This window comes from Athalia rosae, chromosome 4 (genome assembly GCF_917208135.1).
Source record: "Athalia rosae chromosome 4, iyAthRosa1.1, whole genome shotgun sequence".
Taxonomy (NCBI): Eukaryota; Metazoa; Arthropoda; class Insecta; order Hymenoptera; family Athaliidae; genus Athalia; species Athalia rosae.
The window spans coordinates 3,299,494-3,324,167 of record NC_064029.1 but is presented as its reverse complement, the minus strand read 5'-3'; the positions used below and the strand labels follow the sequence as shown (position 1 = coordinate 3,324,167).

Genomic DNA, 24,674 nt, shown 5'->3' with positions numbered 1-24,674 from the left:
GAGACTACGTCGGTGGAACACCGAGAGGTGAGAAGGGCGGACTTCACCCTTACAGACGCTGTGTACGTCCCGACGCTCCTCCAACAATACTCCAGACGTTTGGCCGACGTGAATTTCTATCTCATTGTCGCTATAAACGTTCATATTCCACTCGACAAAGTCAAGGGTTCAACCTCGTTTACCTATAGCACCGTTAACCGTCTGTATTTAACGACGAGAGTATATCAGCCTAATCATCCGTCAAAAAGAAATTAACTTTCGCACTTGCGATCATTTACAATTTTTCACCGCACAACAGCACAAGTTCCACTGCATTGGAAGAAAAAAAATATTGTTTTTTCCGTCAAATTAAAATATATATAAATTGTACAGTTTTATCGTCGCCGAGCTCACATTACCCTTATCGATTAACAACCTCGCCACACCGACTACATACAGCAAATACGAAGAGGATTGATTAGTTGATACCTCGTTATTTCAACAGATAAAATTCTCATCGTCCATACATATACATGTACAGCGTGTACGATAGCGGTAATTGGTGTTCGAGTATATTTCCGCGGTACATACATCTGTTTTTCAGCGATACGATTGTAATGTAAAGACACTCGCGATAAGCAACAGGCGCTAGGAACACAGCTGGGCTCATCGCTTTGTATTACGGTGTGAAGAACAATCAGCAGCCGTTCGAGTATAGGTACAGCCGTATAGGTGTACGTACGTCGTAACGGTGAACGTTGGTTACCTCTGTATAGATATATACCGCCCAATTTTCTCCTACCTTACAGAGTGAAAATATCGATATATACGAGTGCACCGCCTAATAGGTCTGCCGATCAATCGACGGACTGCGATGGGCAAAAATGTCCGAAATATTCCTACGATTTTATTTGTTCGTCGAGTGCAGGTATTCGTCCATCGATTGTTGTCCGAACGATGATATCGATTGCAGATTTTCACAATCAAAGTTTTTTCGTTACCTCGGAGAGGCGGGATGAAAAAAGGAGAAGAAGAAGAAGAAATTTTACCGTCAAGGAGCGCGAACGAAAGGGAGTTAAATTTATCGACGAAACGGAAATGAATAATATCCCGGGCGAAAAAATATCCCGACTACGCTATGAGTTGGGTGAAAAAATCGTTTCTATTTAGCTTCTTTTATTTTAATGATTTTTCGTTTTTTTGTTTTTTGTTTTTCTACGCCGCCCAAAAGAACGTGCGAGTATTTTTCGAAAATATACGATTGAAAATATTGAGATTCATGCCCGGCATAGAACTGCTGCTACATCCGCCGCTGTTACCGGTGCAGGTATATAATATAGTAAAGTCGGCTCAGAGCTCGCGCATCCTCCAAAACTGTGGAACCTGTTTGCGCCGTAATTTACGCGTCACATTATTTTCAACGCGGTGCCATAAATATTGGTTTTCCAAAAGCCGCTAGTGTTTATCACGCGTTCGCGCTCGTCTTCATTTCCCATAAAATTGGCGCCGCGCGGGCGTTCCTCGCCGTCGAAAACCTGCAGCTGCAGCGCGGTATTATCGCACTCATTTCACCTGTTAATGCTAATTTCCCCCCACCCCCCGACACCTGTTCCGCATTTCATACCTGCAATCAAACATCCGATAATTATTCCGTTAAATCACGCTGTATCACCCGCACCCCGAATAACCGAAATTTTCCAACGCGTTGTTACCGCACGTACAATTTTACCGTTCGGGAAGGGGGGCGCGCGTAATATTTGCCAAATGCGCGTGTATCGGATTATCCTTTTTTTCGTTACTTTCACTTTTTATTCTCGTTGTCAAACTTTATCAGCCAACAAAGGTAACGCGCACGGTGATGAATGTAATTTTATTTCACATTCGAACGAATGTGCGCGATACCTACAACGACGAGGGAGGCGGATACGCGGTACGGCTGTGCGTCGAATAGAATGGGCAAACTATAATCCGTATTCCGGCACGTGCGAGCAGTCGAAATATCGTGGGGATTGTTTGGCATGTGTGGCCGTCGGGCTACGCGGGGTGGCGGAAGGGGGGGGGGCAGCAAACGGGTAGGGCGATCGCCAACACTTCGGTGATCCCGGCAGTGCCCGTATCCCGTGGTCCCGCCCTACCGATACCGGGTTTGGAACGCGAGGCATAAATTGTATCGGTTTACACGACCGCAAACATTTGTAGCCCACGGCCCACGCGATGTCCCCTCGGATTCCCCTCCTGTCCGGTGCTTTCTACCTACTGTCCACCTACTGTCCGCTTCTGTCCGCCACTGACAGCTCTACGGGTGCATCGGCCAGATAATTAGTAGCCATTGACAACGCGCGACACGGCATTCGAATGATAATCGTCGTCATTTCTCTACCCGGTGAACTTCGTTGCGCCCACATCTGCGCAGGTATGGGAAAAGTACACGGTTACCCCTATCGCGAGTCGGAGGGATGCGAACGCACCTGCTACGTTCGAGGAGGTGAGCAGGTCCACGTGGATATTTATAATCGAGGACTCGTTTACGTGTGATGTATCTTCGGTTTGGGGTACGGAAAATTAAAACAAGGACGTTTCCCGTTCATTTTAATAATGCATCCTTTTAATTCGCCTTTTATTCCGCACCTTGTACACGCGCACCTACTTAGAATAATTGTTTCACGTACACCGCACATGGTTCTTTTTTTTTTTTACTCTACTTTTATTCGCGAACTCTTGATATTTTTTACCCTCAATTCGCCTAAATTCTGCAGGTGAGAATTCAAGGGGAAGTTTGTTCGACGTATGTGCAGGGAATTCGCGACGTGGACACGGTGAGAATATGGCACGTGAATCACTTTGCGACTTTGGAGAATTATCCAAGGAATTAATGTCCCCGATAGCGACTATGCCGCAACATCGTAGATACAACACACCGAAGGAACCGAAATTATGTACGCCGGTATTAACCCCCCCGATCACGTTATAATCGACTGCAAATCATAATCACGTTGCACGGAATTCTCTACTCGAATTCTTCCGTACCCCTCATATGCAGCGGGTGCGAGACAAGTGTTCGTTTTCTTTTCAACGTAATTCCAACGAAATCGAGACCAGGGTAATTTTGGGCGTCCGGGGGTCCCAGGTATGGGGGTATCAAAAAATGACGATCAGGTGACAACTGGATGGAAAGGATTCCGATAACGTATGACTCTATTATCTGCGCATTCGCGTGCGGAGGGAGGGAACAGGTAGAGTCTGTTTACTTAAGATAATAGGGCGGCGCGGGGGGGGGGGGGGGGGGAATGGAAGGGTATTTTAGGAGACAGTATACCCACCGGGGAGTTGGTAACTGTTCGTGGGGTTCGGGTGCCTCGAGTTTTGCGGAAGGTTGAGAGGGGCGGCGCGGTGTATGAAATCGAGGCGTTGGGGTGGAGCGGAGCTGCTCGAGACTCGGGAATAGGAGGATGGGGATTCTCCTCTCTCGGAAAGCTACAAGAACTTCATTTTCCGAGCCATTACGCTCCCGTCCCACTGCAACGCCGGCTAGAAACCCCTTTACCCCCTTAAATTAATTTATATCGAAATTTTAAATGACACTCATCGGTCCGTGCAATAAATAACATGGGAAACGCTTTTTCTACCACCTCTCGCCTGTTTGCACACCTTTCAGTCTTCCCCCCTTCGTACCACTATGCGAAAAGATTTTACCGATACACAACACACCTACGTCGCGTCTTCCGTTACTCGCCCGACGGTGGTATTTTTACACTTTTTCCTTTTGCTCCGAATTTATGTCTTCTTATTTCATTTTCCTCCTCCTGTTTTTTTTTTTTTTTCATTATTTTCTCCTCTTTCTTTCAGCGGAACGTATACGATGAATTCCGCTACATGCATCACAATACCCCATCCCCCGTTTTCCGGGGGTTTAAAAATCTGAAAATACGATCGTCGTACCCTTGCGTAATATCGTTTTCTATCCGCACGAACATTCGTCACTTCGGTTAACATCCATTTGCCGGCAACTTCGACGCGCCGCTCTCGCGTTGGTCCGGTATGACGGATCGCGTGTACTCGAGGGACAAGGGGGACGTTCAAGGGCCGTGAGACTTGCGGTGATTTTCGTTCCGAGAGACAAAACGGCCTAGGTGTTGTATCGCGTTTTCGGGTGTAACGTAACACCGCGCGATCCGTCGAGCGACACCTTTCCTTATCTACTCCGCGAACCCCCTCTAATCACGAGCATCCGTCACTTTATGCTCCCCCGGGACTATTTAGTCAGTCGGTCTTTTCCGCGAGAGATTTTTTTTTTTTTTTTTTTCGTTTCTCTTTGACGAATTCGCGGGCTTTTCCTTGCCGAAAGTTTTTATTTATTTATTTTTTTTTGATTCGTTTTTTCACTGCGACAATTGTGCGGGAAACGGTCGACTATCAATCAGTGATGTAAAAAATGGGAAAATTTTGAGTTTCATCGGTTACGAGCATGCGTACGTAATGGGTATAATGGATTCATTGACGTTGACAAAATTCTCGTTTTTTTTTTCATCGTTCTTTTTAGGTGTTTTGCAAAAAAAAAATAATCTGGGACGTATGAAAAAGGTCGGCGTGTATAACGGATCGTGCATGGAAGCAATCCGGCTGTATCGCGAGTGATATAAATATTCCAATAAACCAACTACGAGTTATTGGCTTTGACAGAATTTGGAATTCGGTTTTATATATCATTTTCCTGTCGGCGATCGTCCGAGTTGTTTCTAAGGATCGAGCGTACCTCCTCCGGGCATAATAAAAGCTAACTAGGTATCGCCCCGGCCTATCTCTCTTCCCTGTTTCAAAGTTTAGAAAAAAGAAAGGGAAAAAGAATTCCAAAAATTGACCTCCACCCTGCCCCCCCCCCCCCTTCTCTCTACCTACCTACTAGCTACTTCATCGGGGCTTTTTCGATCCATTTAAAAGGACCGAAGAGCCCGCGGCCAAGGGTCGGGGTTCGGGGGTATTTGGGCCGAAGGTCGAAGGTTGGAGGCTGGGATCCCCCCGAAAGGGGGTGGAAGTCGCGGACAAGGTTAGACGCGGCGTCGTCATCCCCTTGTGTGGTTCAAATTGGTACAAAAGGTCGCGGGGGCCGTGAGTATTTCACAAAGGATATGCTGACTTTTGACTCGACTCTTACTCCCGTTTGAGTTGCGTTCCTACCTAACAATAAGCATTATAATGGCCCGTTACCAGAATCGCTTTTCTCCCTTTCAAGATTGATTTATATATATCTATACCGCGCACAGTCTTTACCGCGATATGTATCGCCTTGTTTCTCTTGAAAACCTCCGGAAGAAGGGAGGCGTACTTTTCCCCAGCTGCACTTGTCAAAACGGAGGTCATTTTTCCCGTCTGTTTTTTTTTTTCGTCATTTTTTTTTGCCTGCAGGTAACGTACGACATATCCGCTCAATCGAGTACGACGAACGATCATTCGTACGCGTTCGCGGTAAAAAAAACACAGAGAGAAATATCCGACCCACGCACCCGTTTCGTTTCTGCGGTTTCGTTTACCCCCTCGCTTTTCTCGCTCGGAAATAAATATAGAAATGCACTTTACGGCGAGCGTGAGTGTAATACCGAATTTGAAAAACGTGAACTTCCCCGTATATAACGTCGCGCACAACCCTGGCAACCCTCTGTTTTCGGTCAAGTTTCCACACCCTGCACGGCTACGGGGATGAATCGGGGATAAAATAAAAGAAGCTCGACGTCGAAAAGATTGAGAGGGAGACGGGGGATGATAAAGAGAGGAAGATTTCAGAAGGGATTAAAGCTCGTTAAAGTCCGATACGCCTGCCTATTATTACGGCTCATTCGTCGGGTCCGCGAGATAACCGGGTCGGCTTAAACGGTAAACCTGAATCAAGTATTTGATTAGTCGAGGAGGAGTCACGTTTCCCTAATTATATATTCCAATCGAGACGCGTAAGACCGCGTTACTTGACGCCGCCCCCCCCCCAATATTCTATCCCTCTCAAGAGGTATTAGCCGAACCTACGATTCGACGAAGCGATAGCCCCCCTTAATCCGCTGAAATCAAAACTCCATCAACTGTACCAAGAATCGTCGAGCGCTTTTGACTTTGTAAATTTTCTCTCCGTTGTTCCGCTCGCAGCTTTTATTGCGAGTAGTTTTGGGATTATTTTTTTTTTTCTCGCGAGCCACCGTCGCCCGGTATATCCAAGAGGTTCGTTTTGTTCGCTACACACCCGGACCGACCCTCTCTCGCGGAGCGGGTTTTTCTCGTCGATTAAAATTTACCATTTTTCTCAACAACACTTCGCTCGCAAGCTTTCAATCACGCCCCCGACCCTAATTTGTTTTCACCCTTTTGTAGTTGTTTTTTTTTTTTTTTTTTTTAATTTTTCTTCTCTCCTTTTTCCGATTTTTCTTTCTCGCCCAACGTCGGCAAACTTTAACCTTCCTCCCAACAGAGTTTGAAAGCGCAAAAATCTTGAGCGCAAAAAATCGTTGTCGTTTACCGAGCGTTACCTACCGAATTTCGTGCAATCTCGTCGCTTCCTCCGTTATTCGGCCCCCGTTTACGTAACCCGGCTATTCGTTCATCCGATAATATCCGTCTTATCTAACGGTCGAACAACCTCCCCCGTCACTCTAATCATATCCAATTACTCTCCGTTATCGTAAAAATACCTAACAAAACGCATCGGCGGTGCAGCGTACGAGGGGCGATATCCGTGCCCCGACTGCGAGCGTGATTCAATCCTAAAATAATAGACTTGAAAACGAGAATCGCTGGAACGTCAATTAACCTGTAGGATAGAGTGAATATTCGTGCAATCAGTTCGTTTAATTTGCAATTTCAAAGTAGCGGCTATAGATGTATATATATATTTGTACAACGTTGTAATATACATCCATCTCGCATTCGGATGTTCCCATTATTAGTCTATTTTACAAATTTCGTCAATCTCAACGTACAACCCCAACGTAAATTTCATTTTAATTTCATACATCCGAGCATACATAGGACATTCATCCTGATTCACCGTCATTCGATGAAACGTGCTCATAGAGAAAAAAAAAAAAAGAAAAATAGAAAATGAGTCAGAGATTTTCGGGATTTTTCATAAATTCATCGGCGTCATAGGTACACGTACCGCACCAAGTAAAGCGAGTCGAGGGGGCGGCATAAGAAACGGAATTACCGGAGAGTCTCGTTCGAGGGGGTGAAAAGGAGTAGGAATGCTTAATAGCGATATCTGCAGAGCTGCAGTGGGGGGTTGGGGCGTACTATGAAATAAAAATACGCAGGGCATGAAGAAGAGGGGAGGGGGGGCGGGGGGGTGGTGTACGAAGCGCAGGGAAGGACGAGCCGCTGTGGCGAGCGCGATGAGCGTCGGTGAAACAACGCCGTTGTTGTCAAAGTATGCGGAGAAATTGTTTCGTCCCCATAAAGGAGACAACGTGCCAGGGGTTTACCGCACGCCAGAGGCGCCCATCGTCGTTCCTCCGTCGCTTCTACGTCGCGACGACGTTTTCACCCCCCCTTCCCCCCGCCCCCCGGTTGAAAACTGAAAACTGGAAGCTCCGTGCCGGTATCGCAGTTACCGGGGGCACGTGCATACGGAATTACACTGCATCGGGTATCCCGGTTATAAACCACCGCGGGAACTACGGCACGCTTATTAGTCGTTCGCGGGGAGTAAATTCGGTGATTCTCGACGGCCGTTATCCCACGCGAGTACGAGATGCCCGGGTTATTCGTGAACGTCGAATACTGCCGGCTTGGCGACGAACGTCCCGCGTCGCCCCGGAAAACGGTCTCTGTGTATCCCAGAGGCCCGAGGGCCCGCTTTGTCGCATCGCGCGCCCTTTAGACGTCGAGAAACTATATACATATATACCGCGGAGCATACTCGGCATACTTGTCGTGCCGAATATACAGGAGAAGAGTTGTAAACGTGAAGCTAAACTCCGTCGCGTCTACCTTTCAACCCTCGTAACCCTTTCCGCCTGCACTCTCGTACCCTCGGAATTGGGGGAAAAATTAAAGAAGAAAAAAAAAAAAAAAGTAATATCATTCGTCGCCCTTTTGCGACCCTATCTAGGACCCGAACGGTTGAATTCGACGGATTTCGTTTTACGGTTTCCTCGACGCCTCCGCGGGACGTCTGTTTGGTAAGGTGAGGTTTGTTCGAAGAGAAACCGGAGAGATTAAAAACCTTGTTGTGACGTTTGTGCCAGAGCCATTCCCGAGGACCCCCGAGCGCTGGTTTAATTTACTAAGCGCTCCTTAATCAGCCAAGATCTCCTTGAAGGAAAATCGTTTTTACTGCCGGAGACGCGGAGCTAGTCATCCTCGTTTGACGTCTCACCGGTCTCTCTCCGGGTACACAATGCGAAGAACGAACACACGAGAAATTTGGTACGAAAACGAACGTCACCGTTATGATTTCTTTGTCGGCTGATTCTCGGATAAACGAAAGATCAAATTATTTGGAGTAAATTTTGGGGATCCTCGAAAAGAGAACGGTAACTCGCCTTTCGTATTTTTCATTTCGATTCAATTGGCAAGATCGGACGATTCCGCAACGGTCCGAACACCTATATTGTTAACAATTTTAACACGCGAAGACCGACGTTCTCTCCGATTACAACGACGGATGCAATATATGCGGGGGCTTCGCTGCTTCGCGAATGTGCTCCGGGGCAAGAAACTACACCGTGTGTATATCCGCAATATTAACTCCCTTTCTCTCTTCATCTCTCCCTTTTACTTCGTCGTCTTCCTTCGACTCCCTTCAAAAGACTCGAGCGTAATTTGCACGCGGATAAACAGATTCCCCGGTTGCATTTGATATCCATCGATAACCGTTTCCGACGTAGTTTTTTTTTTCCAACAGTTCGTTGATTCGGATTCCAAAAATAGCAAGAACAGAAGGAACGTTTCGCGGTCCCGTGAAGAGAGCGGCGCCAACGAAAGGTTTGTTACCCGCTGATCCCGGGAGGTTTATCCAAATCGTCGGATAATTTCCAAAGGCGAATATTCCCCGGGGGGTGACGTCATTACACCGTACGCTTCTAAAAGCCAGGGTTCGTACGGACTCGAGAGTCGCGTCGGGGGGCGTTCTATCCACATCCTTTGCTTCTTATTGTTGCAAAGTTAAAGCCTTCGACTGGCGTAATAATAACGGTCGCGATAACTCTTAAGCCGCCCCCGTTTAGAGCTCACCCCCGTTTACATCTTCTGTCCTGACGTCGGTTCAACGGCGTGGTCCAACGGCCCATTCGCCCAACGGATATCCCAACTTTACTTGCATTTTATTTTTATATCTTTTCTCGCCGCCAGACGCAACGAATCTAATGAAAAAAAAAAAAAAAAAAAAAACTACGTCGGGCTATTCCACTGCAAAGTACACAAACCTGGAGAAATTGTGACGAGAATAATGCCGGGCGTAACTCGCGCGTTCAACTTCCACGGTATAAATGTATATAGACCAACGTCGTCCCCGGCGAGATTCGTACGAAGTTAGGGTCGGGGGTTGGGATCGCGGTAGCGAAAAAGTCGGCCTAGGGTCGGAACGTTCGCGAAAGGATTCGTACGCAGGTACGCGGTGTCGGAAAGAAAAAACCTCCCGCACTTGTTCCCTCAAGCCTGACTCGAGAAATCGAGGAAAATCTCAGGTGGCGAAAGAAACGATGCAGGCGAAACAATTAATGCATGCGAAACAATTAATGCATGCGAAGGGTGAGGGTGACTGTCCTTTTCTTTCATTTTCATCCCTCATTTTTTCACCTGTTTTTTTTTTTTTCACCGACGTAATCCATGGTCCAGATTCCAGGGAGAGGGAGACTTTTCCACGTCGGACGCGTCGGTGACGTTCGCGGGCGACGCTGGACAAACACTGCAAAGGGTGAGTCGTCCGTGAAGATAAATTCATCCTCTCCTCGGAGTTCGAACGGATTTTCTCCGGGATCGACGAACGTCTCGAAATTTCTGGAAATTTCATTCCGAACGAAACGCTCTTGATCATCTTGAATAGCGCACTTCCTTTTTTCGTGCCTCGTAATACACGAGTATCTGGTATTCGGCGAGTTATCGTTTCCACCCCCCGCCCCCTCCTCGAAACTCGGAGAGCGCGATCGTAACGAGAAACAGATGGAGAAAAAAAGAAAAAAGTACGGTACACGTCCGCGGTTATTACCATTCAAAATGTGGCCTCTGCAAGCCTGTTTTTCAAATCTACCGTGTCGGCGCTAAATTTTCCCACCGTTCACCGGAAAATCCGAAAATCGCGTCGCCTCCGTAACGCCGCGGCATGCGCGCAAAGTGCGATTCCTCGACGATATCGTGCTAACCTACCCCCGGAGACGTGAGCTTTGGCGAACGCGAAAACCGTAGCTTCCGTATCGTTCGGAATTCTCCGCCGGTATCTTTCCGGTCCACCGTGTATAGCGGTGGTATACTGTAGAACGGAGAGAGGGGGAGGGATAATTGAATACAACTTGATCGGGCCGCGCGTTTCCACCCCATTAAATCGGGCTTAAACTCTTGGGCGGCGGAGCGCGGGGCGACTCTAGCCCCAAGCCTCGCGCGCGCGAGAGAGAAATCAGAGAATGTTTACTGCTGCCCCAGCTGGGGGCCAATCAGTACCGGCAGCCGCGCCCTGCACCCAGTCGACGCCACTATACAACCCTACAATAGAACAGCTTATACAGCAGCAGCAGCAGCAGCGGCGGCAGCAACCCAGCCACCGCACCGACACGGGCAAATAGCGAGGCCAGTCTGTAGGGAGTCTGCAATAGCCGCGAGGCGGAAGTGTCGTTATATCGGTGAATTATTTCTAAACGACCTCCGGTACGACTGTAATCAAATTAATTCCTCCTGCACCGTTTTAGAATGGCACTTACCCGAATGGCCCTGTTACAATCCAGCGGCGGTGGGGGGGGGAGAGTAAAAGTTAACCCATGATTTTTGACGCCTCGCCGCGGATACGGATACGGGGTGGTTTTTCCGCGAGGCGTTCAACGGAAGCTCGTGTGAAGCGGGAATTACGAGGAGTAAGGTGGCCGCTCGCTACGTGAACATTTGAATTTACGTAACTAAAGAGGAATCGTCTCTTGTTGCGTTTTGGATGGAATCCAAGAAAAATTGTTTTCCGTTTTCCCGAAGTTCGCGAGTCGAACTTCGACGTCGGGGGCTTCATACCGAGCGATTTCCACTCCGCGATCTCGAGCGGCGCGTCCCGCCACATCGGCGGCACACTTCACCTAGTTTCCCGCGTACCCGCCCACCTTAACCCGCAATCAGTTCTTGAAGAACCGCCGCGCAGCAACGGTACTGGGGGTAGCCAGCCGTCTCTCGTCTAGTACCGAATACCGTTGCGAGCTTCCTCGCGCACCTGAATCAAGCTTACGAATTCCGGGAGGAATTCAACCCCTTCGGCTTCCGCCGACTAAACCGACCGTATCAAGCCAAATGTGTACACTCGCTGCACCGCCGTCGCGACTATCACCGATTCCCCCGTATATCCCCGTCCACCGACGATACACCGCGGGATGCGTATCTCTTATACACATGCGAAAACTATCGCGACAATAAGACGCGCTCTTTCACCTCCCACCTCCTCTTTCCGAAAATATAATCAAAGTTTTCGCCCCTCTCCTACCCCCTGCCGACGTCCTCTCGACGTTGTAACCGTAGGAACGAAGGTTACGAGAAGCGAAGGTCGCACGTCGTGGAAAACTTGACTCGTCGTGGTTGAGGTCGACCGGGTGCACCGCGGGTTGAATTTCGAATGGTATAGGAACAAGGGGGGTAGGGGGGTAGGGGGGGTATGGTGTACGTCGGCGACGGTCCGCTCTTGCGGTGCTATCTGTATCCGAGCTAATCTTACCAAGAAGTCGAGCGACCCGGTCGAACCCGAGAGCTGCCGCTACACGACTCCTCCGAATCCTCGCGGAATCCGCTCCGATGCCGTCCCAAAGCCGAGGCAAAGCCGGAGTCAGACCCGGCCTAATCTCCGCCGCAGTTGTGTTACTCGAAATAGGTATACGTGATTCGAGTTGCTCAAAGGAGCTAATGTTGTTTCTTTTATTACCAATTATCTCTAACCTCTGTCACAGGTTGATCCCACTGGAAAACGCCGCCACGTCGCTTTGGGGTAAACCGGCTACACCGCCCTGCCGCGTAACCGCCTCCTTCTTTACGAAAGGATTCGATTTCAATTAATCGCGAATCACGGGAGCAAACACCGGGAAAATAAGGAGGAGAATGGTCGTGGTATGAGACCGATTCCGAGAATATAAGACACCTCGACGATCGCGATATCGCTCGGTAGCGAATCCAACGTAAATGAATCTCGTACGCGGACGGACACGACGTGCCGCGAAAGAGTCCGTCGATGAGTCAGCTTCTTCCTTCCTCCGCGGAGTTCATCTAGCCGGGGGATTAAAAGGCCCGACGAATGGCAGTGGCACCGCGTACACGGCCGGTGGGCTATTAATCAAGTCGAATCAAGCTGTGGCTAATCAGTCGGCGATAGGCCAGTCAAGAAGGGATGCAGAAAAACTTGGATTGGCTATCGAGCAGTTTGTTGGGGGGGGGGTGGCGTGGCGGTTCGCCGGTCTAGCGGTGGCTTTCGGGGTACGACGGACCGGAGGGGTAGATAAGGTTGGGTTACGTTTTCGTTGCGCTGTGTTGCGTTGTAGCGGCCCTAGGCTGCACTGACGTTGAAAGATGGAGGTGTTCCTTCTCTGCGGCCGCTGGTTCCAGCATGATGTAGGAGCCAACCGAACGCGCTGATAGAACCAATTTAGAGAGAGCTCTCCTCGCCCCCCTCGGCCCCCAGCTCCGAGACAATTTTTAACTTTATTTACGAACCTCGCGCGAGAAAAGTGGCGCGATAGAAAAAAAAAAAGAGGAAGGTGAACGCGATCGCGCTTCGCAGGGTCCGGGTGAAATAAACGAATTCGCGATCTTTGAGTTTTTTTTTTTTTTTGTCCGGCAATCCGATGCCCCCGGCCGAAACGATGCGGGGACGTGCGAGCAGCCGGTCAGCGAAGATTGATGAAAAACTTAGCTAATTATTGTTGGCACGTTGCGGGGGTAGGAACGAAGCAGCGACGTTCTCCGTTTCGGAGGGACGCGTTGCATTCGGCGGTGGTCGAGCAAGGGATGTACTTGACGTATCGCTCGAGCAATTGGATATCGATTAGGCCGGGGATAGAGAGAGCCCCCGTTCGCGGGATACGTGACGCGTTTTTTTCTTCCAACGCGCCACGCGCGCTACTACCGCCGGGGTGTATCCGGGTGGCGCCCAAATCACCCTCCGCACGAATCCATCGACGGGGGTGGGCAAGGGAAGGGGATCGTAACTTGCACTCGACGCCGTTCCACTAATTACCGAATCGACATGGCGCGGCATTGCGGTTGACACTCGGACCTTGCGGGCCTCCGCGATCCACCCCCGATAACTTTCCGCTTGTTAACGGAAGTGCGTCGACCCCCGATTCAGAGGGGTAGAGATTTCGTTAACGCGATCGATCGGCGGTGGAACGCGCGTAATCGTTCGTCGCGAGATGGGGGAATAACGGTGCGCGTGTTCCGTCCGGGTACTGCAACGTACGCCGTAATTCGTATGATTAACTTCACACGCCGGAAGCGGGCCTCGAAACTTTCGCAGCTCACTCTCTTTGACCGTGTTGTTGATACCGATGGTTTACTTTCCGTTCTCAGAGCGCTAATTATTTAGGCTGCCAATTAAGCGGACCCCTTCTCATTCGCTCTAGTTTCTTAACTATGCCAACTATCCGCCACATGGTTAAGACGTCTTTCGATAATGCACCCTTTCCCCGTTTTCCACAACCCCCCCTCCCCCCGACGCCCTCGCCCCTTGACGTGTGCTTCCCACCCCCCTAACAAGTGTGCGTGGAACATATCTCGTTGTGAACCCGACGCACGCGTATTTATAGCACACGCGAAATCCGTTCCGCGTTTCACTTACACTGCAGCAGACTTGCGGGGGTTACGCAGTTATCGCTTAGGGTACGCCGGTGCAGAGGGGGGGGGGGGGGGTTGGTTGTTTGAGAAAACGGCGTTCGAAGGAGGGGCGAAAATTAATACGGGCGAACAATTTATTATACGAAAGGTGTTATTAATAACAAATACAGCGGGGTCTTGCCTCGGCTCCGGTACGACCGAACCCGCGAGGTCCCGGTGGCGCGTCGCCCCCTTTTCGTCCCGCGCGGTCCCACCCTCGCGGCTTACGAGGAACGGGCGAAGAGGGTGAGGGGGGAGGGCCGTGAGGATGTCGCGGAGCGGAGACGGCATCCCGACTAACCAGTCCCCGGAGCACCGCGACAGGCGATGCGATAGTCGCTTCTTCCAGCTGAGAATCTCCGCTTTATTGGACGTCACAGATTATTAACTCCGTCTTTAATTTTGAAAGGTGCCTTCGAGCGCTCTCTACCTGTATCCCATATCCCATCTCCGTTAAACTTCACTTCCGCTTCCTTCTTACCGGTTACTTTTCCTCCTTGTTCGCGTTATCCTCATCTCTATTTATCTTTACAACTACTTTACGTGATGTTGTGTCGCGTATTAACGACAGAGTTAATGGAGTCGGAAACATGTTGCAGGGTTTCACCGAAGCTACGGAACCCGGAGCTCCCTCGATCCGCCGATGCAACGGCGAGATAAATATTCCACCAGATATGCTACCCCCCCCCCCCCCCCCGACACAGCTTGTGTATATACACATATATGTATACCTATACACAACTTTCCATACATTCCTCAGATTATTTCCGCACTACGCTTGTATCGCACTTGTGCAGCGAAATTCCTATAGTTATGCGACGTTAATTCGTTCCCTCTATACACGTATATTACACACGGGATTAATAACGCGGATAATTAACCGCGTGCGATCGCATAATTTATGTTAGCTACAACGCCGACTCTCTAACAGGCGCACGACATACTACCCATTTCGCAATTGTTGCGTTCGAAACCGCGTAGAATTTGGAGAAAATCTTATTTATTTTTTTTTATCGTCGTCGTCGTCGAATCGAATTTAACTTGCATTCGAGACTTTACGTTCTAACGATGCACGGTACAAGGATCGCGTGGGGGAGGGTTGAAAATTTATTCACGACCGTGCAATTGTTTTGCAGGTGTCGCGCCCCACATGCTCGCGTATTTATATGAAACGTCTGTAAGGATATGCGGGGCGTAGTAAATCCTGCGGCAAGGAGCGGGGCACGTGCTCCCGCTTCTTGGGGTGGATTATTTCCACGCGTGTATATCGTACACGGATATACGTATATGTGTGTATACGTGTATACGCGTTCGCGTAAACATTCGTACCAAAGACGCGAGTCCAATTAATTTGGCGAATGCAATTTATTCGCGCGATCCGTCGGGGCTCCCGTAATTTCGCCAAATAATTACAAAAGCTTCGCAAAATCGTACTCGTATAACGGTGCGAAATGATCGGAACAAACGAAAAAATGATCGATCGATCGATCGACTCGGTATATTTCGTCGGCGAGCGTAGCAGCGCCAATTATAACGCACGGTGCTCGCTGATTTTCGGATTTAATTTTATTGGTTTGTTTTTCGTTTTTTTTCGTTTTTCATTTTCATTTTCTTCTTCCTTTTTCGAAAACGGGGACGTGCAATATTATGGTTGTCCGACGGGAACGCGGTGTCACAGCATCGGAACGGGAGCGGCACGGCTGTGTTTGTCGAACTAAGTGACACTAATTGAAAGTTCAATGCTGGCATATTGATTACATCCGTAAGACACGCGATACTGCAGTGTAAATGCAGCGAGGAAACTCAATCTGATTCTTGCTTAATTTATCCCAGAGACCTCTCGTATTCCCAAACTTTGCGGTTCGATACGTGGAGGGTGGCCCGTCTATATACCATATCTCTGTGTATCATATACGTATATAGATCCGTCTCGCGCTATACCTAAACATTCTCGTACCTGGTTCGCTTCAAACCGACAATCCACTCGCCCTGTCCATCCATCTATCCTCTTGTGCAAGTAACGCGGGTGGCCCGAACGGACGGTAGAAACATTCGCCGTAACGGGATAGTTCGCGGTTTAATTTATTATCGCCTTCTTACACACACCCGTTCGCTGAATTTTTCGTTCCGCGCAGCAATCGGATTGCATATTTTTCGGTTTTGTTATCACGATGTGCGTGGAAATTTTTTTTTTTTTTTCTATTCTCTTCGTCGCTATGAAAATAAACTATTCCATTCCGAAAAATGAGCCGAGCATGAATGGGTGCGATGTATTTTGCGGTTAGCGGTAAATCTTCATATTTCTTATTACCTACCCGTAGCTCCTCTATTTTTCTGAGGGCGCGGAATATCGCTGAAATCTTATTAGACTCGGGAGCACCGTGCAGACGCGTTTTATTAATCCCGCCTCGTGGGCGAGTTCAAAGACCGTGGAATTTAAAAAATTACCTTCGCATTCGGCCCACCTCGAGGGTGCCCGTAATTCGTATTACTGGGAAACTTTTGTGTCTGTAGATATTTATTCGCGTCAGTCCAGGTTGGATGGCAGCTAATCCATTCGTGTAACACGGAGTTCGCGATCAGCGACGATATCGTACGATTTTTAGATAAGATCGGAAAATGAGGTGAAATTATACCGACGACACCCTCTTCGTCGAAGAGTCGACCGTGAAATCGTGGCAACGATATCGTCGCTGAAAATTTTGCGCGCAGAAAAAAAAGTGGCAGAAATTTTTCGGCGTTTTAATAAAACGTGAATCATCGGGCAGAGACGCGGAGTGGATTATATGTATTATTTGTCGTACGCGTATTTTTACGATTTTTCCCTCGGACTGGAAGCAAAACTCGCTCGCTCCGCGCAAGTTTTTCCTCGACTCCTTTCAGAGTTGTTACAAGTTTACACGTGGTGCGGGCGCCGTGTATGTACTCAACCAATTCGAGTGGAGTGAGATTTTAAAACAGCCACTCTAGAATTTCTTCACCCGCACTCTTCGCCGGGTTCTTCGCCTTCTTCTACCTTCTATTGCCGCTACTTTTACTCCGCCATTTTCTCCCTCCTCTTTCTTTTGCCTCTCGTGTCGCGTTTCGTATGCTTCTGCGATAATACTCTTAGTCTTATTTACCGTCCTCGTCCGTTACGTTATTCTATTTCTCGTTCTCCACGTCGCGATACGCTGGTCCTGCAGAGACTTCTCACGTCGGTGTGTGACTTTTAATTTTTCAATAATTCGGTTTTTCTATTTCTCCGTAATTTTCATAGAACTTTACGGTCGATGAGCACTACCCGTCTCTGGTCATTTTTCGGAGATCGTTATCCGTTCCGCGAAACAACTCTGTGAAAATTTTTGCCTCGTTTATTCATTTCTCTTCGTACGGTGCCACAGGTTTCAGATTCTATTTGCTCGTGCGAAACGTAGATTTAGCAAACGTATCGGTGGCTGTGCGCCATGAGTAGAACTCGGTGTTTTCCAGAGCGACAGGGGTTGTACGATAGCCGTGTAGGAACGGTCCGCCGCCAACGTGTCTCTGCAGACCGCAAAATTGTATCTTGCACTTTGCGGCGTCGTGCGCGCGTGATACAATACGCGTGGGACAGCTAACCCGTAAAACGCACGGGTATTTATTGTCGCTGCCGTCTGGTGTTTTTTTGTCCAAGCGGGCGGTGGACGGGGTTCGTTATCGTCGATGCAACGCACGGTGTTCGTCCGCGCTTGCAGCTCGAACATAGCGCCCCGGTGACAGAGATGAGGAGAAACGGTTGATTAACATTTATCCGACGATGTCGGAGCCGAGTTTAGTTGGCTTCATAACTTGAGGGTAAGCTTTCTCAAGGAGGAAATTAATCCTTCAGGCTCATCCTGAATCCGTCCGCATTTCTGCCCCTCCGCCTCGCCAGCCGACTCCTCTGGACCCGCTTTTCTGGCTCATCTTCTCCTCCTCACCATCGCCGACGTTTCGCCGGCCTCGCTCGCCCCGCCGGTCCGCACCGTCTCTCAATTTAGACAAACGCCACGGCTATTGTTGTACGCGAGCAACAACACCTCGTACAACCGTTTGCATCGGCGATAAAAAAAAAGAATTTCGGACCCGTTATCCGGTTCGCAGGGTTCGCAGGGGTGCAGCGTAGTGTGGGTGCGGACGGATAAGAGTTTATCCTTATTTTTCACACCGTGCTCGGGAGGAGATTTTTCTTTGGAGAAAATTAAGGGGGCTTGGCGAAGACAAAAGTGAAACGAAGGATCGGAGGTACGTCGTCGGGAAAAAAAGCTCGGGAAATCAGAGTCGCCGGCGGTGTTGTAAAGATGAGCCCGATGTCGCGGACGGCGTGGTAAGGGCGAGAAAGCGGGAGGGAGGGGGGAGGAAGGAAACGCCGGTGAAACACGCGATCTTGATCTCTCAACATCCCTCCCTTCCTCCCTGCCTCCCTTTCTTTGGTCCCGAGCCCTCCAGCCTTCTGGGTTTCTTCATCCGCCGCAGTTACAGAGGAGATACGAGGCAAAGCCACGTAAAAGTCACACAATTATACGAGATTAAAGATACGCGCTTTGGATCGGTGGCGGGACGGAGTGTGGCGAACTTGTACAACAACCGAAAGCCAACCTGTACGCGAGGGTCGGAAAAGTGAAGAAGAAAAGAAAATCACGGCGAGTATAAAGGGCGGCGGGACAGAATGAGGATTAAAAGTAGATTTTTGGAGGACGGCAAACACCCGACTCTCGGATTTCCGTCCACGGGGGGGGGGAAGGTCTACAACCCTCTTATCTCCACCCACTCGTGGGAAATTAGAAACATCGTCGCTTAGGTGCGGTCGGTAGAGGCAAGCTTTGAAATTCAGCCAAATTTCGAAAAAAAAAAAGGATAAGAAGAATCCGAAATTGAAGACGGCCGTAGTTTCCCATTTTTCTATACTTCATTCTCCGGGTGTACGTATATCGTAACGCTTTGTTTAATGAAAGTCTATGCGGTGACCGTGCGGTCCTTTTGCGCGTAACTCGCAACAGCGATACGAGCCATTCAGCGACCTACTGCTATATTTATCACTCTGGGAATCCGACCGCCGGAAAGCTATCGAAACCCCTAAGACCCCCGGTTTTAATCACTTTTCGACCCGATCCCCTATCGGCGCCTCTGGATCCCACTTTTATCCGCTCTGGAGTCCGAGGACTTTCCCAAAGTTTCCGTCTATTCGTTAAATCTTCGAATCACATAAAAGGTAAATGAGATAAGAAGACCCGGAGCTTTTCTTCTTATCCTACTTTCTGCCGAAACAGCAATGAAAAATACCAGCTCTGAAATTATGAGGCGAGGGTTTGGAGGCTGAAAAAAAATGAAGCGATTCGGACGACCGACTTGATTACCCGTGTCGAGGGAGTAAGAAGAAAAAAAAAAACCGGACAACGGTAGCGGAATTCGAAAAATCGCTTCACGAGTGCGTGCGAGGGTGGCAACAGGTAGGCATTGGGAATTCCCACGAGGGATGCGCCGCGTCCCATACAATTAATTTCAATCACTCGATGACCGAGAGGGATGAAACGGGGGGCGAGAGAGAGAGAGAGAGAGAGAGAGTGGAGTCGCCGTACCGGATCGCGAGAGCGATGAGTCGAAGTATACCGAAAACTTTCCTACCCCCCAAATAAGAGTCCGGGAGAATAGAATGAAATAAAATAAAATGAAAAAATAAATAAGCAGAGTAAATGAACGAGGGACGCGGATCGAAAAAGAAAAAAGTAAAACGGAATGAGAGAAAAAAAAAAGAAAAAAAAAAAAAAACTCCAATCAATTACAAACTCCGGATAACTCCGAGCCCGCCGCGTACCGAATTCCACATGGATATTATCGGACTTTTTGTACCGTACAACCCTCCCCCCCCCCCCCCCCAACTTATAACGTACTTACCCCAGAAATATATATTCGAGTGGCAACGGTTGTAGTAAGAGGAAGCTAACTCAAGACGATTGCAATTCTCTTTCACTCGCGGTAGAGACGCGCGAGGAGGAGCCGGAGTTCCGACGTGACAGGAGTTTCCATGTCCGCCATGGCCGCAAATTCCCCGAGGGCGTAAGCCGGCATCCTGATAGCAATATTAAACTTAGCCAATGCCGATGCCTCGGGCTACGCAAAATTTCCTCCACAGTTTCACCGTCTCTACTATTTCTGGTATCTGCAGGGAGCATACCTCCACCGCGCGGTACCACGGCGGGCGTCGCATCCCACATCGCATCGCAACGCCGACGCACAACCACCCCCTCCCCCGCAAGACCTTATCCTCGTCCTGGCCACCAAAAAGTTCCGAACCAACCCCGACGCGAGGAACCATCCGCGGGCTTGTTACACAACGTACGTCCGCACGTAGGGTACACACTCGATCTTCAGACGCAATATTAAACGGCGTAAACTACTTGGCAGTTACGCGGGAGTAGGTGGTGAACAAACAAAAGTATGTCCCGGCAAACGGTTGGAGAGAAAATGGACCAGTTTCTCCGCAACGTATCTGGGCGATAAGTACGTCTGCAGGTTACAAGGTCCGTACATGGAGATGAGGTTGGCGTATATAAGCGCAACGAACGATCTGATCCAATTAAAAAACTTTATAAATCCCGCGGTGGGTGTAGAAAAAACGCACTCTTTTTATCTCGGAGGCAGGAGAAACTGGCAGGGCGCGAGGCGCCTGCTTTGCGAATTTTATTTATAAGGATGCTTCGGTTGTATGGCGAAGGTCCGGGAGAAGCAGTTCTTTAAAACTGACAAGCAACGGATTATAACGGGCAATGAATCGGCAGGGCGGAATCCGGATAATATTTACCGCCTCCGAACGACGAGCGAGGTGATCGGAAATATTGTTACTTTATTATCGTCGTTGTTGCCCTTGTTTTACGCGGTTCCCATGTGTATCTAATCGTAATTCTTCACCGACTTCATTTTTATTATTTTCACATCAACTTGTGTACGACAATTTGAATTCGCTTATTCCCCGGGGTGGATGGGGTTTTTTTTTTTTTGAAGAGGGCGATGTGTGGTATAATCTCAATTCCGACGGTGTATTCGTTCGACGCGATTAGATGATATTTATTTATTTATTTTTTTCGTCGTCTGCGAAGGCGGGAGAATCAACGAAATCGAAAGACAAGAGTTCGAGGAGGTGTAGTAGTGCGAAGGGGTGGCGACTCGAAAGGGGGAGCGATACGAAATATAAGAAACGACGAGTTCGGTAACAAAGCGGAGTTGAATTTTATCGGAGCGATGGGAACCTGGGTGAGAAATCTGATTGTAAAGAACACCCAAAGCTAACACCTCAATTTCTCCCTCGATATACAATAATATAGATGCGCTGTCTTGCCTGCAGCAGAAACTTTCTTCTTCTTCTTCTCCTTCTTCTTCTCTCTGTCTTTCTCTCTCTCTATCTCTGTCTATACGTCACTTTTGCACCACCGTCGGCGGGCGCGCAGTCTTCCACCTCCAAAACTCTATTTCTCTCTTTTATTATTTTTCTCTCTCAAAGAAATATCGCGACTATTTCAATTTTCGCTGATATTGGCGAGCGATAGACGCCGCTGTACCGTCGGTACCCCGCCCGCGGCACATATATCCACCCGCTGTCCTTTATTTTATCCTTCGTCCTTTATTGTCCGAGCGGGCGCCGTACATTCTTACTCATCCCGATCCCCCGTCCCGCCCCCCGTCCCTCCTTCGCATACTTCCTCCCTTTTAGTCCTTGCCCTCGAACATCACGAGAGCTTCCACTTTTTGTACACCGAGTCCGCGCGGTGTACACGATGCCAAATTTTCATTTTCATACGCGACGTGCCTCCGCGTCATCGACGATGGAAACGACGACTCGACGGTCGAAGAGCGATTGAAAAAAGGATCGGGAGGATGAAAAAGAAAAAAAAAGAAAAAAATCGTGCGCGAGAGACGGGCGAAGCGACGCGTTTTTTATAAGGGGGGTCGGGATCGCACGCGATACGGAGCGGCGTCGAGGCGTAAAAATGCGCGGTCGCTGATTTGTGGAGCGAAACCGTAGTACAGGTGTGTTCATAAATCTGGTCCCTAACCTACCCCAAAAAGAGAGGAGCCCGCGGTGGCGTGCCTTCCGACGTCGCGTCGGGGTGAAAAGCGGGGAAATATACCCTCGCGAGGGTTCGGAGCGCGCGCGCGGGCGCGTCGCTATTGCCGCGTCGGTCGCGCGCCTTCCACCGTGCAGTAGTGTTATCGGCTCGGCGAGGCGGGTTGCGCGCTAAAATGCGCTACGGCATAGCGCCGAGGGTGGAACGAAGGGGGATACACACGCCGCGGGGTGGAAAGTGGAAGAGGAGGACGGGAACTACGAGTTTCCGCGGAGAGGGTAGCGATTGTGTCGGGAGTTGCGTTACAGTCGTGCCGCGCCACCCCTGGGAGTGAGACCGCGTGCGAGAAGAGGGTTTCAGGTACCTCCGATAATAAAGTAGTAAGCAAACGTCAAAAGTTACGAGGCGGTCGACCCGCGACCGGCGCTTTTTTTACGCGCTAAAAATAATCGGAGAAACTAAAACGTCGCGGTGTTCGATAATATACACACACAGGGGTTCCGATCGCAAACTCGATCGCCTCGATTAAAAAAAGAGAATCGATCCACGATCGAGAAACATCGTTTACCTACGTGCGTATCGGGCAAAATCGTGAACGATTACCAAAAGTTAGAGGGGTGAGTATTTCGTGTATTTATCGCATACCTACCTATACGTACGCGGACGGGTACACGCACGCATCCCCAACGCTACTTTCTTACGTGGTTAACGTAAAGATAAAAATGTACGTGTGCGAAGGTTGCTACCTACGTTATCTCGCGCCGAGATTCCCGTGTAACATGACTTCAACCGAATGAGATACCCACCCCCTTCACCACCGTGCGGCAAATGACCGAACATAAAGTACGAGCAAAAATGTATTTTGTACGAACGCTTTTTTTTTTTTTACCTTTTTTCCAAGGCGGAGAGAAGCCTTCGGAATCGATGAAACAACGTGCCGCAATTTTATTGCCGCCGTTGTTTCGAATAAAATTTTCCCGCCAACAACTTTGCAACCTTTTTTTTTCACGTTCGTTGAATCACTGGTCACGATATATTTCACCGTATCTAGTTTCCATCGTTTTCGGTATCATAATGCAATAAAATCCTGTAACGAAGTTTTCCTTCCTCGAAGTGTATCCGTGCGATGCGGGTGATGTACAGAATGAAAAAAAAAAAAGGCGGGCTTGGAAGCGTCTTGATCAACCGACGTCGATGCCGAAGCACGTCCGGCGTGTCGTCTAATTGTTTTCCGCGTGTAACGTGGCCGGCGATTTTTCCCATTCCTTTCAATTTCCGCTCGACGCTGTGCAAGGGTTGTACGAAAACGAGTCCACACGGTCGTTGATGATTTTTCAAGGTGGTAAAAGCGGTTCTCTCGTGTTTCACCCCTCGCATTCGGGCGGGGGCAGGGGGCCAAGGAACGGTCGGTATCGTTTGGACAAACGCCAATGACTGTTTAATCGGAAAGAACCTGTTGACAACGCCGGAAAGTGTTTGCCGTTAAACGCTCGCCTCTGTGTGTACGTATATACGTGAAGTGGATACGGGGGTGAGGGCTGTTCGAACAATGAGCGCAAAGTCGATTGATTCCCTGAAGCCTCGCGCGAAAAGCTCAACCCAATGAGTGTACGAAAACGTTATCGTCGAAGTGCGCGAATCATCGACGGACCTTGGAAATTTCAACCCTTATCCCGATCGTGAATTCTAATACCCAATCATACTCGTACCAGTTCGTATATTTTTACGTCCGCTCGTATTATGCGACTTACGTTGTACAGTTTTTTTTTTTATTTGCCGCTTTTTTGAACCGCCGTAAAAATGACGATGAAGAACGTTTACCTCGCCAGTTTTATTATGGCTTGGCTCTTTTCCTCTTTTCCACCCCTCTGCACCACGTTCGAAATTAAGATTCTCCGACCGGAATATGCTTTTGACAACGAGATGTCCACATATTTTCTCGAAAGTAAATTCACGGTAATTTATAAAATGACATCCGCTAGCATTCGATGACGGAAAATACCGTCGATGACGGTCGAGGGTTGAAATCTATCGATTGCATCGTCGACTTATTTTTTTAAACTTTTTTTTTCTCTCCCTATACATCGCACCCGCTGTACACGTAGGGTATCGATATAATTATATACTTTTATTTCTTCTTATATTTCTTCCGGGTTTCACCCTATATAAATACCGCACATAAGATACTCGTTTACTTTTCTCGACCTAGCGTTAAATCTTTCGAAAGCCAGATGAGATTCGTTAAGGAGAGGGATGCATAACTTCGGTATAGATAGCCAACGCTATAGCGTATACCTATAGCTGGGTGTACCGATCCGCCGAACAAAAGGAAGCCTTCCATTTTTCCTTCTCCGGCTATCTCCCCCCGAGATGCGATCTCGACATCGACGTCATCGCGTAATCGAGACACGTGACACCTTCGATTTGTATCATTGCTGATTGGCACCTATTTCTTCCCGCGATAAGAACACAATGACGATCATTTTCCTTCGAACCTTTCCCGTTCCAAGGTTATTTTTACCGAACGCATGGAACGTCACGTTCCCGGGAAAAAAATAAACATCCCTCACGACCGCACAGCGACACTCCAAGTTCGAATTTCTTTCTTTT

The 24,674-nt window shown here is 48.8% G+C and overlaps 2 protein-coding genes across 7 annotated transcripts in view; one reads left to right on the top strand and one right to left on the bottom strand.

Moving 5' to 3' along the window:
• LOC105689544 (luciferin 4-monooxygenase) overlaps nucleotides 1-24,674 on the bottom strand; it is a 72,811-nt gene that overhangs the window by 3,438 nt on the left and 44,699 nt on the right. The window contains exon 1 of one of the 6 annotated variants that reach the window (XM_048653692.1): nucleotides 399-514. The exons of 2 other annotated variants lie outside the window; for them this stretch is intronic. Coding sequence is in view for 1 of the 4 variants with exons in the window: in XM_048653691.1 (XP_048509648.1) it covers nucleotides 1-144 (144 nt within the window). In the remaining 3 variants the exon portion in view is untranslated. 3 more of the 6 variants (XM_048653693.1, XM_048653691.1, XM_012406628.4) reach the window with 3 other exon arrangements.
• The window catches only part of LOC105689529 (lachesin-like), a 52,668-nt gene continuing 49,839 nt past the window's right edge, over nucleotides 21,846-24,674 (top strand). The window contains exon 1 of the mRNA XM_048653702.1: nucleotides 21,846-22,681. The gene's annotated coding sequence lies outside the window, so the exon portion shown is untranslated. The remainder of the gene's footprint in view (nucleotides 22,682-24,674) is intronic.